General features: G+C 40.7%; 2 protein-coding genes across 3 annotated transcripts; both read left to right on the forward strand.

The window, feature by feature from the left end:
* The first annotated feature begins 441 nt into the window (after positions 1-441).
* On the forward strand, positions 442-6392 carry kdelr2b (KDEL endoplasmic reticulum protein retention receptor 2b). Its single transcript, XM_020083130.2, has 5 exons — positions 442-868; positions 2282-2382; positions 2621-2779; positions 3690-3942; positions 5056-6392. Exons 1-5 carry the CDS (start codon positions 778-780, stop codon positions 5088-5090), a joined length of 639 nt encoding a protein of 212 aa, XP_019938689.1. The 5' UTR covers positions 442-777; the 3' UTR covers positions 5091-6392.
* A 569-nt stretch (positions 6393-6961) lies between these two features.
* On the forward strand, positions 6962-13793 carry LOC109626735 (zinc finger protein 287-like). 2 transcript variants are annotated; one of them, XM_020082872.2, is made up of 7 exons: positions 6962-7136; positions 8643-8815; positions 9232-9333; positions 9504-9599; positions 10506-10616; positions 10718-10841; positions 11222-13793. In XM_020082872.2, the coding sequence occupies exons 1-7, from the start codon at positions 7019-7021 to the stop codon at positions 13198-13200; spliced, it is 2703 nt and encodes a 900-aa protein (XP_019938431.2). In that variant the 5' UTR covers positions 6962-7018; the 3' UTR covers positions 13201-13793. The 2 variants fall into 2 exon arrangements, with proteins under 2 accessions (XP_019938431.2, XP_019938430.2); XM_020082871.2 differs by having other exon boundaries at positions 6963-7136; positions 8643-8845.
* The last annotated feature ends 4849 nt before the right edge of the window (positions 13794-18642 follow it).

Consider the following 18642-nt stretch of genomic DNA (forward strand, 5'->3'; position numbering starts at 1 on the left):
TACTAATACAACAAATACTATACTTGAAGGTTTTAGTTTTATCATGTTCACGTGACATCATGTATTGTCTCCACATAGCTGTTTTTTTAAAATTGCAAAATACAAAATTCAACAGGCAAAATCATTTACAACAATATAAGTACATTTAATTTAAATACACATACATATGCACAAGCACCAACATTATATGTGAGACATTTCAAAATGAAAATGAATTGATTTTTTTTAATTTAAAGTAATAATAAATAAAATTAAAATTGGGTAAAATCTAATTTACCTTCAGCCCACCTTCATATTATATTAGTTAGTAGAAGTATTATTTAATTTGAATTCTCTGCCCTCCATTATGAGAGCAGCACTAGTTTTACTCAAGGTTAAAGATCACATATCTATGGTGAGTTCATTTACTCGTGCATTTCCTTGTACATGGCAGCTGTATGCAGTGAAAAAAAAAACGAAACCCGGAATTACTATCTTTTCCACGTAGCTTGAACGTAGCTTCGCGTATGCAAACGCCGCTTCCCTCTTCTCTGATTGGCCGAGCGCTCCCGGTGTTTCCCGTCTCCCATTGGCCGCCGTCGTCTTGGCCACTTCCCCGGGCCACGTCGCGCTTTCCTCGCCATTTTCCCGTCGTGTGGAGCCGCAATCGCCCCGAGCTGGTGTCACGGTGTCGTCCAGCGCTGTCAGCTCCGCAACCCAACAGCCGCCGGAGACGAGCTGAGCTCTGAGAAGGGGGTCTTAAACGTCGGTTCGCCTCAGCCGGAGCTCACAACCAACATGAACATCTTCAGGCTCACCGGTGATCTCTCCCACCTCGCAGCCATCATCATCCTGCTGCTGAAGATATGGAAAACCCGGTCCTGTGCCGGTGAGTAGTCCCGCACGTTCTCCCGTAGTGTGTCTGACCTCCTGTGTTGCACGGGATGCGCCCTGACGTGGACGCGAACCCCCCCCCCCCCCCCCGAACAAGGTCTGTGCTGCGAGGCGACTTCTCCTTCTGCCCGTTAGCCCCGGTTCATGGCTAACGCTAGCTAACCGGCTACACCGCGAGTGTCCTGTCATCGAATTTGAAGACAGCCACTCTGACATCGTCACTGTTGCTGCTACTCACACGACGACGCGTGATGTGAAACTCGATAAACACTCTTTGCAGCGGGGAAGCAGCTGTTTGCGCGTACCATCCAGCTGCAGCTGTCTTGCTAGCTAGCTTTGACAAGGCGGAGGGCCCCCGCACCAAGTTTAGGGGTAGAGACGAGGGGACCGGAGGGCCAGCGCAGTTTAACACCCAGGGCCTTGTCATTTTTCCGCGGGGGTGAAGTACTTGCACGTTGGCCCCTTGTGCTTCGTTATCCGGCTGTGAGCTCTCTGACGTGGCAGCCAGTCCACAGTTGCATTGCTTCCACGTTCGCCCTGCGAGCAATCAGCTGCTGCGTTATCCTGAGGGATCTGCTGTGTTTTCATGGCTCCTGTCAGCGGTCAAAGGTCAGTTCCGTGCCTCTGCAAGACTCCATTATATCATTACTGCTGTTTGCTTGAGATTTGACCTGATAGCTCTGCAGGAGAGTCCGTTTTGTTCGAGATCTGCGGTGGTTGTCAAATCCGGAATTCTAACAGTGACGGCCCGTAAACTGGCGTATCGTTATCAACACTGTCAGGTGACTAATAACGAAGCGATCGCTGATCACTGCCACTGTGGGTGTGACCGGGGAGAGCGTGTTGTCACTTGCCAACGCACCAGATCAACAGCAGATTGAAGTCTGGCGTTGCACGGAGCAGACACTGAGCAGACACTCAGTGACTGCCAGCCTCTTTACATCAGGCTGCAGTCAATCAAACCCATAATCAAACAGTTTGCTTATGGCTTTAAGTTTTCTTCTCTTAGTCTTGCCCCCTGGTGCTTCATGTGTTTCATCTGTGCACAAGCTGAACGTCGGTGAATGATTTTTTTGTTCATCCTTTGCAGAGTTAAAGTGGGCAGGTGGATGTTAATAGGAAATAGTAGAGAGTTATAGATCAGTGTAAGTTTATTCTAAGTTACTGTAAATTATTGCATTTTGTTTGTGATGTGAGCTTTGTGCCTTTAGAACTTTCACAAATTAAATATAATAATGCCTGAACAGTTGGAGTTGAATGGAGACAAGACACCTGAGATCAACTGCAAAATTGTCTTGGTGGAAGGGACTGTCCTCAGGAGAAGAGTGCCAGATTCCAGCACATTACATGTACCCATTTCTTTTCAGGACATCAAAATGTTTCAGTGCCCTCTGCTGTCCCCTGACAGGTATATCTGGAAAGAGTCAGGTCCTGTTTGCCTTGGTGTTCACCACTCGTTACCTGGACCTGCTCACCTCCTTCATCTCCCTCTACAACACCACCATGAAGGTGAAACACTCAACTGTCATTCGAACATCCTGTCGTATTTATTTTCTTCCCAAGCACTAAACACACAGGGTCGATGCTGACACACCTGTGTTTGCCAAAGGACAAAGCCCGTCGAGCAAGATGCAGCAGATTTGCATGTGTTGTCACTGCTGTTTGAATGTGTTCACGGGAGACCATTAGATATCTACCCCAGCGGATGCTCACCTTCTTATGTTTTGGTTTTGTCCTTATCTTTCAGGTCATCTACATTGGATGTGCGTACGCCACCGTGTACCTGATCTACGTCAAGTTCAAGGCGACTTACGACGGGAACCATGACACATTCAGAGTGGAGTTCCTGGTTGTCCCTGTTGGTGGCCTGGCTTTTTTGGTTAACCACGACTTCTCTCCCCTGGAGGTCAGAAATGACCACACAAAAACACCCCCATACCCTTTTCATACAGCACAGATGCATATGTCTCTGAGTACACATTTAACATCCAAAACAGTTGCGCACCGATTTTCATCACATCATTATCAAATAATCAAGTTTCATTTTCAATTCTGTCACTTCTTCTATTTAAACAGCAAGCATTATAATATAACTAGGAGGTCCAATGATGCAATGAACTCATATTTAGGTATATGTATATATACATGGTGAAATATGTGTTTCAAAGCTAGTAGCATTCATGATGGTTAGAGTAAATAACTAACCTTCTTTGGTCAGTTCTTGACATATTGTTTTTTATTTGACATTTATTGTGTTGGTTTGATATTACCCTACTCCACTTCACTACTCCCCCTCTAATCTTCACTCTGAACAGGCGAAAGCAAATTTTTTTTTACCAGTAGCTTCCATTAGCTTCACATCAGTTGCACCAAGTAGGAGATAAGTATTAGATATTTGAGAGGCAATAATAAATAATTGGTTTTGAAATCCACTTCACCAAGTGATGATGTGTGTCTGCTTGCATCATTATAAAGTTTGCACAGACAGACAGCTGGTGCAGCCGTCTCTGAGCGTGACTTGTATTATCACATGTGGAACAAAAACTTGACCTCACAGTGTGTATTTGTTGCTCTGTGCTTAAAGAAAAGGAGGTGCACTGGGTTTTAACATGTGCTTAATCAGGGAAGCACAGCTATATATATATATTTGACCTCAATAGGATCTGGCAAAGTTGCCCTCCAGTGGCACATTTTTCTGTTGGAAATCTTTGCAAAAATATGTGAGGTCATTCTAATCACTGGTGGTTGCTGTAGTCAAATTACACGTCAGCTCTTTTATCTTCCCAACACTATCTCCTCCTCTCTCTGTTTCCCAGATCCTTTGGACATTCTCCATCTACTTGGAGTCGGTGGCCATCCTGCCCCAGCTCTTCATGATCAGCAAGACTGGCGAGGCTGAGACCATCACCACCCACTACCTGTTCTTCCTGGGACTCTACAGAGCCCTCTACCTCATCAACTGGATATGGAGGTTCTACTTTGAGGGATTCTTTGACATGATCGCCATCGTTGCTGGAGTGGTGCAGACCATCCTCTATTGTGATTTCTTCTATTTGTATGTAACAAAAGGTGAGTGCCGCTGCATTTTCGTCTAATTTGATAAAGCATTGTAAAAACGTTTTGTGTTGCTCTGTTAACTGGTTAGGTTTGAAGTAATGCTGATTTAGAGGTAACACAGCCATCAATAGAAAAAGATTGTAGTATTCGGTGAGACTGAAATCACTCTCAGTCAATTGTCTAGTTCAAGACCAATGTTATCTTAGTGTTTTACTATACTTGAAATCAAAATGCATTTTATTCCAGTGTGCGTATCAATATTTCAATTTTTAGCAGATTGTTCTGCAAGTGAATTAGTCATCAGAACAAATGTTATGTTCTGATTGTGAGAGTCCCCGACATACCATATTTGAATTGGATTACTTTTTCCAGGGTTCCGCCTACTATAGTAACATATTTCATGTTTTAACTTTTTGGAAGCTTCGTTGGTATCAACAAGTCATTATAATGCTCGTTGGAAATAAACAGCTCTCTGCAAGTAGAACACATCAAAATAAGATACGATGCAGATGTTCACTGCCATTATTTGTGTAAGTCAAATGAAGTCATTTGCCACAGAAAATTCATATTTATTTAAAAAGAAGACACCGAGTTCAAGGAACCAGAGATGAAGTGCAGACGTGTGTGAGGAAAAACCAGAGACTTTATGATAAAAGGTTTTTGCACCCATCGCCTAATGGTATTCAGCTCTGCAAACAGCCCTGACTAATGTAGTGAAAACATTCGATTTTTCCCTCCGCCCTAATAGAATGAAGCTGATTGAAATTTTGAAAAGTTGCTACTCGAAGAAATATTTTTCCTTGTTACTGTGAGTAATCCAGAGAACTCACTCAAATACTGTTTTTACCAAAGAAATGGTCCCTAAACTAGTGTTTTCCTCACACACACACACACATATATTTACACACACCCCTGAACTATCAGCTTGACTATATTAGAGACCAAAAGTAATAAATGTTTATTTTGGTGAAACCACCCTTTAAGATATAGTGCAAACTCCACTGTGAAACAGTAAGTAAGGTTTGTGGAGTGTGCAGGCCCAACACTTTGTATTTTTGTTGTTATAAATGCTGTTCACGTGTCATGTGGTCATGTTAAACATAAACCGGCCCTGTCTCATTTCAGTACTGAAAGGAAAGAAGCTGAGTCTGCCAGCCTAAAGTGCCAAAGAGGAGTGTTTTGGCAGACTCAAAGCGGGGGGACTGGGAGGGGAGGTGGAGTGCTAGTGGACACCTCCGACACCCCACCCCACTCTCCAACCACCACCACCACCACCACTTCCTCCTCTTCCCCTCCCGCCAGAGTAAGATGCCTGAGACAGAGAGCGAGTGGGAGCTGCTGACTGCACCCTCTTCTGATCCAAAGTCAGTGGAGTCGGAACACCTGCAGAGGCTGCTCCGTGGCCTTTGGATTTCTGTTTGACGCATCTTGCCTTAACTGTTTTTTTATTTCTCTGTATAAAGGAAGAAGAAAAGTTTTCTACATAAAAAATGCGTACTCTGAAGATTTGACACATTGGTGAATAAGAGCTGAAGATACAAAATTGCCTATGATTTGGCATTGTGTGATACTGAGGCGGACTTCTTGTGGTGGGATATAACTGACTTCAGCGTTTGTAATAGTATTTGCAATTGAAATAAATGTGCTTTTGTTTTTCCTGAATCACTTTGGGGAGGACTTTGTTGAATCCTCGTAACTTTGGTGGGCAAGTCATTCACTTTCTAATCTGTATGCATTCCCATGTATCAAGATTATTTCTTTTAATTTCCCTTGATGCCCTGTGGAATATAAATCTTAAAATGGATGGTTTAATTTACCGATTTTCAAAAACAAAAAAGGAACACAGCCGTTACTTTTGAGTTTTAAATGTTTTGCTCAGATTCCTTCAAATTTAATCAGTATGCATTGCTGCTGTGGTATCTACCATATTGAGCAAAGTACCCTGTAGTGAAATTCACAAAATGAAAGCAAATGGTTGAAAAGGACAGCAATGTACTGTCGTCACTGTAAATGGCATTCTCCATTTGTAAAGTCACTTCATTACCCAATAATCACCTGTAATTATAGTTCATTCCCCAGCCTATTTTATTTAAATGGTTATTTAGATATTTGAGATGCGTAAATTCACAGGTAATGTACTGTAAGTGAAGTATCACTACAGAGATCTGATTTTCTTTTTTCGTTTTAGGTGCAGATGTATTTATTTTTTATCTTCCTTATTTCCATCAAACAGAGTCCATAGAATTGTCCACATGCTGTGCATATTTTGAACCCTTGGAAATGACTCCTTGGGGGTGGGGGTAGACGAGAGGCACAATCTTTACAGAAGACAAGAAAAATCCTTCTCAAGACACGTGTGCCTCCATTTTAGTTTTTATGCACATCATTCCAAGTTTCCTTTTTGATCCATCACCAGAGCTTTTGCATGATGTTGCCACCACAAATAAAGACTTACTGGGAAATATCTGTCTGCTGTGTTGACAATGAGCTGGAGTAGGATGAGCATGTTTGTAATGCTGCAAGTGACACGCCAAAGGCCAAGTGCTCCCTCAAGTGGTACGAGACTGACGTTTCAGGACCATTGTTAGTTAAAGGGGGCATAAAAATGAAATTGAGATTGGACCCTGGTCAGGACTGGATTGGATGACATCACTGTGGGAGCTGTCGAGCATCTCAGACAACCCTGTTGACCTCTAATGTTAAATTTGACTTAAAGGTAAAGTGTGTAGTGTTGTCATAAAAACTCAAAAGGTCTGGACTAATGTAAAAAACATGGTGGATTTAAATATAAAGGGCCTTTTCTGGGGTGAAGGAAACTACAATTCATACAATTTAGATGAAACGAACTAGTGAAAACATCATGAGGATTATTCTACATTACATTTCTGCCAATAGATCCCTTTCACCTAAATCTTACACACTGGACCTTTAAAATGTTAAGGATTCAACTGATACTGTTAAAACAATCCCTTTGCTTTCAGTAGGCTCTCATTTATTTAATTTTCTAGTATACAAGGTTTAAATAAAGTTGGGGGAAAAAACACAACCCGGAACAAAAACAACGTCGGACCAATAGAGCTTCAGTCACATGCAACATTTAAAACTGACAATAAAGAGAAGAGAGATTTCCCATCGATTAATGAATGATCTCCTGTTAACACGAGTGCAGCGAATCAACAAGATGGAGGATAATTCAAAAGGAGACCGTGAGTAGCCATTCACCATAAGCACTGGGAACACTGTTAGCTAGCTTCGCTGAGCTAACAGTGGAAACTGTTTACTGTTGTTGAAGCACGTCAGTGTCAACATTGTGAGCCAATATTAGCATTGAGCCATACTCCGGGGACCTGTGATTATAAATGGCCAGGAACACACGCCCTCTTGTTTATATCGATAGCTTACATTGATTGTTAGCAAACATTTCCCCCATTCATATGAATTGCTAATATAATATGTGTGAAACAGGACCAGGAACCTCACAGTCAATGGCTCAGCGTGGCAGTGATGGCAGAATATTCGATTTAGATTTTTTTATTCAGTTATTAATCAATTCACATCGTATTAATGATATGAATATAAGTTTTTCTTTGGAGGAAATCCCACAATTCTCCATGGAATCAGAATTAGAATATACGTATGCGTAGGAACAATATATCATGCAGCTTTAACACAATTGCAAGAAAGCTACTTTTGCAGAAGAATGGTTAAAAGATAATGTGTTGAATTCAAAATGACAAACTCCAACCTACTAATTCCTCAAAAATCTAGCTGTCATACTGTGGAACACATATCTCACAAACCGTTAGCAGCGTTTCAGCTTCACACTTAGCATGTGCATTGAAAATTGCCCAAGGAAGAGCAGGGTCGAATTTGGTGAGATTTGAACATGCGATGCATTCAGTAGTAATAAAACGTATATAATTAATTAGATTGAGTTTCTTTTTATGAAAAACATTGTCTATAAAGTCTTCACTGCAGATAAACCAGGTAGGATGAAGAAGATGACCACTCTGCACCAGAGATTGTATTAAAAAAAGCTCTGCACACAACGTCCAGCATGGAAACAATACAAAGTGAGAGTATGTTATAGGTCTGTTTGAGTAGGACTTACTAAGAGTGACTGAAAAGGCTCTGACAGAAGCAAAATGCACAAATGCAAATATGAACCAGAGGTTGAAACCGGTTGAAACACAGACAGAAGTTGAAGTGAAAGCTGTTCTAGCTGCTGCTCTCAATGAAATTGAAAGTGAGTGTTTTGCATATTATGGAAGCTCAGAGTTGCAGCTGAGACGTCCTTTGAAAACACATAAATGTTCCAGTTTGATTATGTTTACACAGTAGTCAGGTCCAAGTTGTGTGAGTAATGATTGTTTTCGGACTATATGACCGAGAGTCAGTATCTCTAGCGTGTCTGTGTCAGTTTCTGCTGTTCCGTGGGCAGATTATGTGTTTTGTTAATGCTCCAGCTGATACGATGTCTTTTTAAAACAAACGGCCAAAAAAAGAATGTCACTAAGTACTCAGCACACAAGGCCCAACAGTCCCTTTATGAGACCACATATAAATTCACTAGATCCAGATTTTTATTTGTATCTGAACCAAATTTCACACACCATAAATATCTGTCCTTTAAACTTGCTGCTTTTATTTGTCAACCTAATGCAGGCAATAATCCTTGTGTGTTAAGATGAAGTGCTTTCATTTGCGCTCAGGTACCCGCCCTACTCTCTCTGCTCTGCGCCTCCTCGTCTCTCCGATTCGGCTGGTCACAGCAGCAGTCTGGCAGACCATCCAGCAGAAGGTCGTGGCCAATTATGGGATGCTCGAGGAGTTTGTTTCCATGGTCACAGACATCGTACCGGAGCTGCTCACCACCCGCCAGAAGGTCCAACTCACCCTGGGCCTCAGAGCACGTGTGAGAAGGCGTAGTATAGCCACTTACTATTAACAACTAATATTTACCACAAGATACCTGCTGTGTTTGTGAACTTGGGATTGACTTTAACACATATGACAAATTGTCTCTCTAGACCTACTTGATCTTTGACTTGTCAGCTCTAAATGTTAATCATTCTAGAGATACCTTCCTAAGATACAATTCCACTAAGTTTGGTGATTATCCATCCATTTGTTTTTTAGTTATTTTGTACACACACATACACTCACACACTCTCACACAGAGGGGTAAAAAACAATATCCTGTACCACGGTGCTCAGTTTAAATCATGGAATTTAGATTTTTGAAAATTGGTTTGGTGGAAGTGTTAACCTGTCACTGTGATTATATTTGTGTCCTTTTAGCTGGTACTGGAGTTATGTCAGTTTGAAGCCACCCCTGATTTCGAGGCTGTTCGGCCGCACCTGGACAGGATGCAGAACCATATCGAGGCATGGGTTGTGGAGGTGAGTTCAATGCATCTTTATTTCAAAATGTATTACAGTTTAATGTAAAACAGTTTTTACAGTTTATTGGAAATAAGCTTTTAAAAGTGACCATACCATTCAAGTTGATGCTGTAATTGGAATGTAACCATGGCGTTGAACTTTAATGATGCTTGTGTCGTGTCTGGCAGGCTGGAGCCACTAATGAGGAAGTGCCAAACTCAGACTTTGTGGATGTTGTTAAGACCATACTGAAAGATCCAGAGAAGAGGGAAGACTTCTTTCAGGTCAGTGTTACTGTTGAACATGTACAGAACATAGAGTGCAACTAATGTGTATAGAAAAAGCCATCTGATAGTAGATTTCCTTTAACAATATAACAATTATGTAGACATGTCATCATCACATTTTTTGGGGGTATGTTTCTGTTCTGGTGGATCATAATTTATTAGGATTTTACTTTTATTTTATTTTATCAGTGTTGTAGGTAGACCATAAAGACGGACGGTCATTCTCCACCTGATTATCACTAAAGAGAAATATTCCAAAAACGAACACTGCCATTTTGTACCAAAACCATCATTTGGAGCCAGAGTCTACATCGTACTGCACCACAGTATGGTTGTCCCTCTGATACATGCCTCAGACCAATCACAAGTCAGTCTCAGCTGTCAATCATGACATTTCATAATAAGCAGCTTAAGAATATCTACTGCACTTGAACAAACATCAGTGTGATAAGAACTGTCTTATATGACAAAAATCATATTTTTGAAAAATATACTTGAAGTGTACTTAAACCTCTTAGCTTGATCCATGTCCCATCCAATAACATGGAGGAGGCAGGGTTTATGGCCTATACTGCAGCCAGCCACCAGGGGGCAATTAAGAGGCTTTGGCTTCACTTTTGGGGAGCTGTTATGTCCTCCATCTTCATTTATAGTCACTGAGCTCAACATTTCGTTAAAAGTCCAACACACTTCCATCCAGATACAGATGAAGTAATAACATGATCAGTATTCAGTGTAAATTAAAGCTGTGAACTGTTAGCATTACTGTTCATACATGACCCTACAGTGTGTGTTGCTTAAGTTGGGACACACGCTTCAGTCTTTGTCTTAAAGTCTTGTATTTCTGACCTTAATGTGATTTTTCTGTATGTTTTTATTAATAAAAAAATGTTTGTCTTTCAGAAAGTTTTCCCTGAAAAGTTTGGTCCCACATTTGATGAAGCACTTCACAGCTTGACGTGGCTGCTTCTGTTTCGACTTGAAAAGCTTCTTCCTCTTCAAACGTTCCAACAGGTTCATACTTAACACAACACATACATCACTTTGATGTCACTTTCAACTAGCTTTGAATATCGCTGCTCTATAGAGGCACTACTCTTTTCAATTTTTTCCAGGTTGCCTCCATGTTTGATGAGGCATCCTCTGTTCTGGAGGACTGTATGGAGTCTGTGTCTCAGTATGAGGAGCTCAGAATTGTGCTGCAGTATCAAAAAGACCTCAGCCAACTGGATCACAATGGTACGTCTTTACCTAACTCATGGGTGTATTCAGTTTATCACCCTTGTTTCCAGATGTTATATGTCAACATTGTAATTTCTGAGAGGACATCATCACTCAACTTAATACAGAACTTAGCTTAACTTCATGGAGTAGACAGATGTAACAGTATGAATAACGTTTGCAATCCAAATTACCTAATTTCATGGTCTTACTACTCAGATGAGGACTCTTTCTATAAGACAGCTAGTAGTAGCCCCAGTTTTCCTTCTGTCAGTAGTCCCACTGGATATGATTCATTTTGAAACATGTCAGTTACCTTCTCCATGAGCTTGACAAATGAATTCCACGTAGCAGTAAGAGTACAGTTATTCCAATGGTGTTTTTCTTCTTCTTTTCAGATGGTTCCCTGGATGGCGCCTGCATTACTTCAGCGCTCAAACTTCCCTCTGCTAAAACAACTGAGACACAGACAAAACAAGCACAAGCCACCATCTTGGATGATGTGCTGTCATGTACATCAAATTTGGAGGAGGAACGTTTAGCGCTGCCTCTTACAGCACAGTTAAATACTGACACATTCACAGAGCATCACACAATTAAAAAAAAGACTGACAAAACTAATTGGACTCCTGGGGAAAATGAAACCGGGGTAGCTTTTGACGATATTACAAGACGTGAAGAAAATGCTGACCACCTTCAAAGTCAAGCGGATGATGCAGCTGGAGTAAAACAATGCTGTGTTCAGCAATCTTTGCAGCTTCGACCTATTAGACGAAACAGAGGCCTGAGGCTGAAGAAGATTCTCCTGAAAGAGAAAAGAGGACTTTGTGACCGGGCCCTGCCTGTCTGCAAACCTGCGTCTAGAAAAGTAAAATCACCCAGCAGGGCTCCCCAAGAGGTGTCTGATGATGATAATTCAATCCGCTTTGGCAAAGACTCCTCATATATGGCTCCTATCACTAACTGCAGTGAAGACGACTCATGGTCTTACTACTCAGATGAGGACTCTTTCCATAACACCACTAGTGGTAGTCCCAGTATGGCTGATTCATGGTCGGACTACTTGGATGATTCCTCTTCTTTTTCTTCTGTCAGCAGTCCCACTGGATATGATTCAGTTTATAGTTGCCCAAATGAGGACCCTGCTTTTATGGGTCCTAAAGTTTTGTCGGCTCTGAGCAGAAAACAGGGAACAGGCGTCAAAGCTAGCGCCCAAAAGAAAATCCGTCAAGTTTACTGCTTTATCTGCAAGAAGCATGTAGATACAAGCCTGAGGAGTCACATGAAAACACACTTTACTGAGGGCTATTACGCCTGCCCTCGATGCGACAGTAGATTTAAACTCTTCTCATCTTTTAAGATGCACGTGCGCAGAACCTGTTACGAGTATGGTAAGCAGCAGGTCGATCCGGAGAAGCTAGACGAAGCCAAGAATCTTTACAAATGCGACAAATGCCAAGAGGCCTTCAGGTACAAAGTTTCACTGGACAGACACAAACTAACACACGATGAGTTGTACTGCAGTGTGTGTAGGAAGGTGTTACGTGACACAGCGGCTTTGGCGAGGCACAAGATCTCACACACGGCGTTCCAGTGCACCCGTTGTGAGGAGACCTTCACTCTGTTTATGCCCTTAATCAGGCATTATGAAAATATCCATAAAATAAGCAGACCGTTTAAATGCAACCGCTGTCCCAAAACTTTAACCAGGCTGCGCTTTTTAATCCTACACGAGTGGACACATACCGGGCACCTACCATTCAAGTGTGCCCAGTGCAGCTGTAGATTCAAGTCGGACGCAGATCTCATTTACCATGAAAGGGTCCACACGAAAGAGAAACCCTACCTGTGTCCGGAGTGCGGCAAGACTTTCTCCCAGAATTCCAATCTGTTGCGGCACTTGAATCTCATTCATGACGAGGGTCAAAAGGATAAGAGACATTCGTGCTCCCAGTGTGAGAAATCCTTTAAAGAGAAAGGGGCCCTGAAAAAGCACCAGAGGAGCAAACACTTAAACGAACTATTCCGTCATCCGTGTCCATACTGTGGAAAGATGGTCTCCAAGTCGACACTCGCTAGACATAAATTAATCCATACCGGAGAGAGGCCTTTTAAATGCACGGTGCCTGAATGTGACAAGTTCTTCAGGTCAACTTCTGAAATGAAGAAGCATGTCCTTATACAACATACGACAGAGAGACCATATAAATGTGATGTATGTGGAAAGGGCTTTGTAAAAATGTGTTTTCTCAGAGCACACGCTAGAATACACTCAGGAGAAAAGCCGTTTGTTTGCCACATCTGCGGAAAGGCTTTCCCTAAGCTCTACAGCATGCAGCGACACAGAAAGCTAATACATACATTTGTACCACATTAACCCTGCATTATAGTTACACTCAGTAAAACAGTGGTATGCTAAGAGAATGTTTCCAACCAACAGAAGTTTTCAGACAATTTTATGGTGTTTGCACTGGATGCAAGATTGAACGATGTTGGAACAGAGAATGCATTTCTGTGTTGTAATAAAACTGCACCAAAGGAGTAATACACTTTGAGCTTTGCACTCTTATCACCTTATCAGACCTATAAAGTCAGTTTTCTCACTTCACTCTGCACCATTGACTGTTTATTAAAAGCTCTGCACACAGCGTCCAGCACACAAACAATAAAAAGTGAAAAGTATATTAAAGAACTGTTTGAGTATTGCCTTTATTAAGATGAGTTAAGATGATTCTACCACAGCACAAGAGAACATGCGAGTTTAGAACGGGCACTGCACTAGTAATAATGATTATAATAAATAAATATGAATATTAAAATCATTAGATTATAAAACATACATACAAGTAAAAAAAGTAATAGTTTCAGCTCAAATGTTTTGTTTTTTACTAAATGTATTTATATAAAGTGCATAATAACTGTATATTATATATTAACTTACCATTAATGTGTTCTAAATAAAATCTACTCCCTTAAGTTTTTAATTACTTTAATTCTTAATGTGTTATTTGTTGATGAGACGTATCAAAATTAAACTCTGGTTTCAGAATTAAGTGTCTCAGAGATTTTAAACACGTGTTGAGGAAGAGAGACAAAATAGTCAACCATGTTTAGGTGTTACATACTGGTGTTTACTTATTATTAAATGTGTCACATATTCCATGGTTTTACAGATTCAGCTTTTGGTAAAAACTTTCCATCCAATTGTAGCCTGTTAAAGGTCCAGTGTGTAGAATTTTGTGATATCTAGTGTTGAAGTTTCATGTCACAGCTGAACACCCCTCACCTCACCCTCTCCTTCCAAACATGAAAAAGAACCTGTGGTAGCTTCAGTTGTCATAAAAACTCAAAAGGTGTTTAGTTTGTCCAGTCTGGACTAATGTAAAAAACATGGCATGGCTAGAACCCCCTTGATGTAAATATAAAGTATTTAAATATAAAGGGACTTTTCTGGGGTAAAGAAAACTACAATTCATACAATTTAGATGAAACAAACTAGTGAAAACATCAGGAGGATTATTCTACATTAAATTTCTGCCAATAGTTCCCTTTCACCTAAATCTTACACACTGGACCTTTAAAGAAATAGCAAATTTAATCAAATTTTATTTGAGTTGAAGCAAAACACAAACGTATTACACAAACACATTTTCGCAAGGCACTTTACCATCATGTCCATTCTCATATAAAGTACATCACATCAAAGAAATTGTGAGCTTATTGACAACTGACAGAGTCAAAGGCATCAAAGCAACTTATTTACTATGAACCGAACAAAGATGGAGACACAGTATATGGCGGTAATGCACAAACGCTATAAGAAATCTAACAAAAAAATGCTTACAGCAGCCAGCGCGAGAAGACTGCGGTCAGCAGGCCCACCCATTTCCACTGTAGCTGAGTCCACAACTGCCAAGAGGCAACAGGCTGCAAAGGTCAGCTGCAATAAGCTACTAAAGTCAGCTGCAGCTAACAGAACCAACCACCCTCCTTCTGCTAAAACCACACAGCCACTGTCAAGAATTTCCAGCGCTAAACCTCAGAAGAGTAAACAAACCAAGGACTTAAACCATGAGGAGACTAGTACCATTGAACTGGTGAACTCCAAGAAGATTAAACACCAGTTTAATCGAACAAAAAAATCGAACAAAAAAAAGCCCACAGCAGCCGTCATGAGAAAACAAATTCTGCAGTCAGCAGGCCCTCCCATTTCTACAGTAGCTGAGTCCACAACTGCTAAGAGGCAACAAGCTGTAAAGGTCAGCCACAACAAGCTGCAAAAGTTAGCTGCAGCTAAAAGAACTAAGCCCCCTCCCTCCGCTAAAACCACACAGCCACTGTCAATAATTTATGGGGCTAAACTTAAGAAGAGAAAACAAACCAAGGACTTAAACCATGAGGAGACTAGTACCATTGAACTGGCTAACCCCGAGAAGATTGAACACCATGAATCCCCTAACAAAGAAAAGGCCATAGCAGCCGACATGAGAAGACTCATTCTGGGGCCAGAAGGCCCACCCTTTTCCGAAGCAGTGAAAAACACCTTAGCTTTAATAAATATGTATAAGACAACTCAAGGGATCGATGAATAAAATAAATAAGAATAAAAAATGATCTGATATTTTCATTGAGAGCCTCCTTTGATGGGTTTTCATTAAACCATGTGACCAAATCAACTGTTGTTACTCTTCGATTTATAAATGATTCTATGTGCATGCAATTTATTACTATAGTGACTGTTGGTGAGAACTTGTACAACATACATATGTGCACACAATCATTCATCATAATGGTAAACTACAAAAAGCAAGCACCAAAATTGGACATAAAGTCAAATTATGGATTTAGAAAAGATGTTGAGATTGCCAGTGTGGAACACAGACTAACTTTCACAAAGGTATAGCCCATATTCGCAAATCACAATTTGTCTCATAGGGCTTTAACAAGCTGTCATCCTCTGCCCTTAACCCTCAACAAGAGTGAGGAAAAACTACCAAAAAAATCTTTTAATAGTGGGGAAAGAAGGTAGAAACCTCAGAGAGAGCCACATGTGAGGAATCCCTCTCCCAGGACGGACAGAAGTGCAATAGATGCCACGTGTAATGGAGAACGTCCCAAAAATTTTTAGTAGTGTGGATGTAGCCTGAATCTTAAATGTTTACCTGAGTATGTTACTTATTTCAGTATGGTCCAATTGAAATATATACACTGCCATTTAATTAATTTGGTACCTTAATTACATTTTAACTAATTCTAATCTGTCATGCATTTTGTTTGTTATTAACTTAATCATTTTTTCCCTATTTCAATTAATTTAATACATTAATATGTATGTACCTATTTCATTATGTGTTTCTATATTTTAATGAAGTCATTTTTCATCCTCCATAATGCTCCTTTGCGGGGCTGCCAAGTACAACCACAATGTGCTGCTCTTCCAAAGGATATAAAGTGCCTTGCTCAGGGGCACACACACACACACACACACACACACACACACACACACACACACACACACACACACACACACACACACAGCAGAACAAAAACAGACAATATCACTTTCAATATTCTCTGCCAAGCAGCTCTCACTGTCTGTGTAGTGTGTAACAGGCTTTTTCCTGACAGCCACAGCTTTGTTCTCAGAGCTTGTCATTTAGCATCCAGCAATGCTGATGAAAGCCCAGAGCAGATAACGCCACAAACAGAGGCTCAACTTCACAGCATGCTTGGCCTTGACTTTCCCTGGGCTTGGATGAGGGAGCACCCTGTCATTTGGGACAACGCTACTGTAAAGAGAGGTCGCTTGACTTGGAATCTACGCAGATAAGGAACTCTGAAAGAAGAAAGCTCCCTAAAACCCACACAGCAAGATATCCGAGCTGCAGGGGGCTGCATTTAGGAGATTAGTCTGTGTTGTGCTGCTGTTTGAATCCACTTAGTTTCAAATTGTCCCTGACCTGACTGCAGGGGGGGTTGTGTTATGTGGTCGGCAGCTGAACCCGATCCTGTGGTTATCACAAAGAAACTGCGATTGGTACACGGACGGCCTCTGCCTTGTTTATTTAATTTATTTTCTTTGATTTGATGCAGCAGGTTACTGGTGGGCTGACCCTCTGGTAGTTTAAAGCACGTGGGCCCGGTGTTCTCTCTGCTATAAAAGCCCGTCCTCCTGGCTAAGACACTCTCTCTCACTCACCTGACTTTAATGCATAGTTGTTGCTTTGTTCTCCTCCCTCCACCATCATCAACACACAATCACTACTGATTCCACTGATGAACACACCTCACAACCTTCTTAGTTTGTGTTATGTTCGTTTAAAGAAATATTTAAATAAATGACACATTTTTGGCTTTCAACCAGCGTCTCACTCTATTTTTGTCACAGCTTCTGAGCTGGGTCGTGACAGTTCAGAAGCAACAACATAGCCACTGGCAATAGCTCTGGCTCTGCATGCTATCTGTGTCACAGCGGTAGGAATCATACTCCCAGGCCTACTATGAACCCAGTGTGTTTTTCGTCACCATATGATGAAGTAAGACCTCAATACTTCTTTATTACTGACCAGAATGTTTCCTGTGGCAGAGAATCAAAAACTCAAAAAGAATCTGGTGCTGGTTGTTTTTTAACTTAATCTTTGATCACATAGTTTCTATTTAGTTCATAATTATGCTAAATGTAGTCAATTTTAATTAGGTAAAGGTTGTGTATGGCTGTTTGTTTTTATAATGTAATGTCTATATCTCATATGGATATGGATTTTTTCAGAGCAGACATTTTGAATTACCTATTTTTGAGAGTGCTTATCTTTCTTTTGCTATTTATTTTAGCAAAATTTGTCACCATTTGCTGTATTTGATCTTAATGACATTGTTTGTGAAACACTTTGTAACAGATATTTTGAAAGGTGCTATATACATTTTTATCATTATTAAAGCACATCATAGTTCTCTGCTTGGGACACACAACTGACTTTTGTGCAAACATTTCATGCTAGGTTTCAATGCAACGATAAAGGGAAATACACAGGGAATAAACTGTACAACCCCAAATGTCAGTGAGCATGAGACTGATATAAAAATATCTGATATCATAAAAATATCTGATATCACTTTCACAGGGCCTTTAATGGGCTTCTCTTTAGTCACCATTTCGTTTTTGTTCATTTTTCTGACAAAAGAAACAGAAAACATGCAAATGAGAATGGATTTATTGGGAATTTGATTGAATTAAAATACTGTATAAGTGAACACAGGGAGCAGGAGAGAAGTAAACAGATAAAGGGCTGAAACAGGCTGACACAGCAAAATGCAAATACCACACAATGATGTTAGGAAAACGCTAATTGGAGTCTTGCTGTTCCACAACACTTTTCAACAACATCTTCAATTTCTCACGTTGATTGTACACGGCCCAGCTATACACAAGGTTTGGGCCTAGTTTTATTGAACTCTGATCGAGCCTAGTTAACTGTTTTTCTTTTATTACTCAAAGAATAATTCATGGATCTTGATGAAAAAACAGGCATGGTCATGGGGCTGATATTTATGAGTGTGTGCAATTTGGTGCAGATCCACATAAAAATCTGGAGCATGTTAATTTCTGAGTGCCACTCGAGTTTTGGAAATGAAAATGCAATAAAATACACCCTGAGACATTGAGTTATGTGATATAAGCTGTTTTTATAAAATTGATTTCCATTAAATTGTATATATTGTTCGAACTGCAACAACACGAGAGGAGAAAATTGATCATGACTTGTATCTGTGCATGTTTCTGACCAGCAGATGGAGCCACAAGACAACCACTCTGTCTCCA

Source organism: Paralichthys olivaceus, chromosome 21 (genome assembly GCF_024713975.1).
Source record: "Paralichthys olivaceus isolate ysfri-2021 chromosome 21, ASM2471397v2, whole genome shotgun sequence".
In the NCBI taxonomy this organism is placed as follows: Eukaryota; Metazoa; Chordata; class Actinopteri; order Pleuronectiformes; family Paralichthyidae; genus Paralichthys; species Paralichthys olivaceus.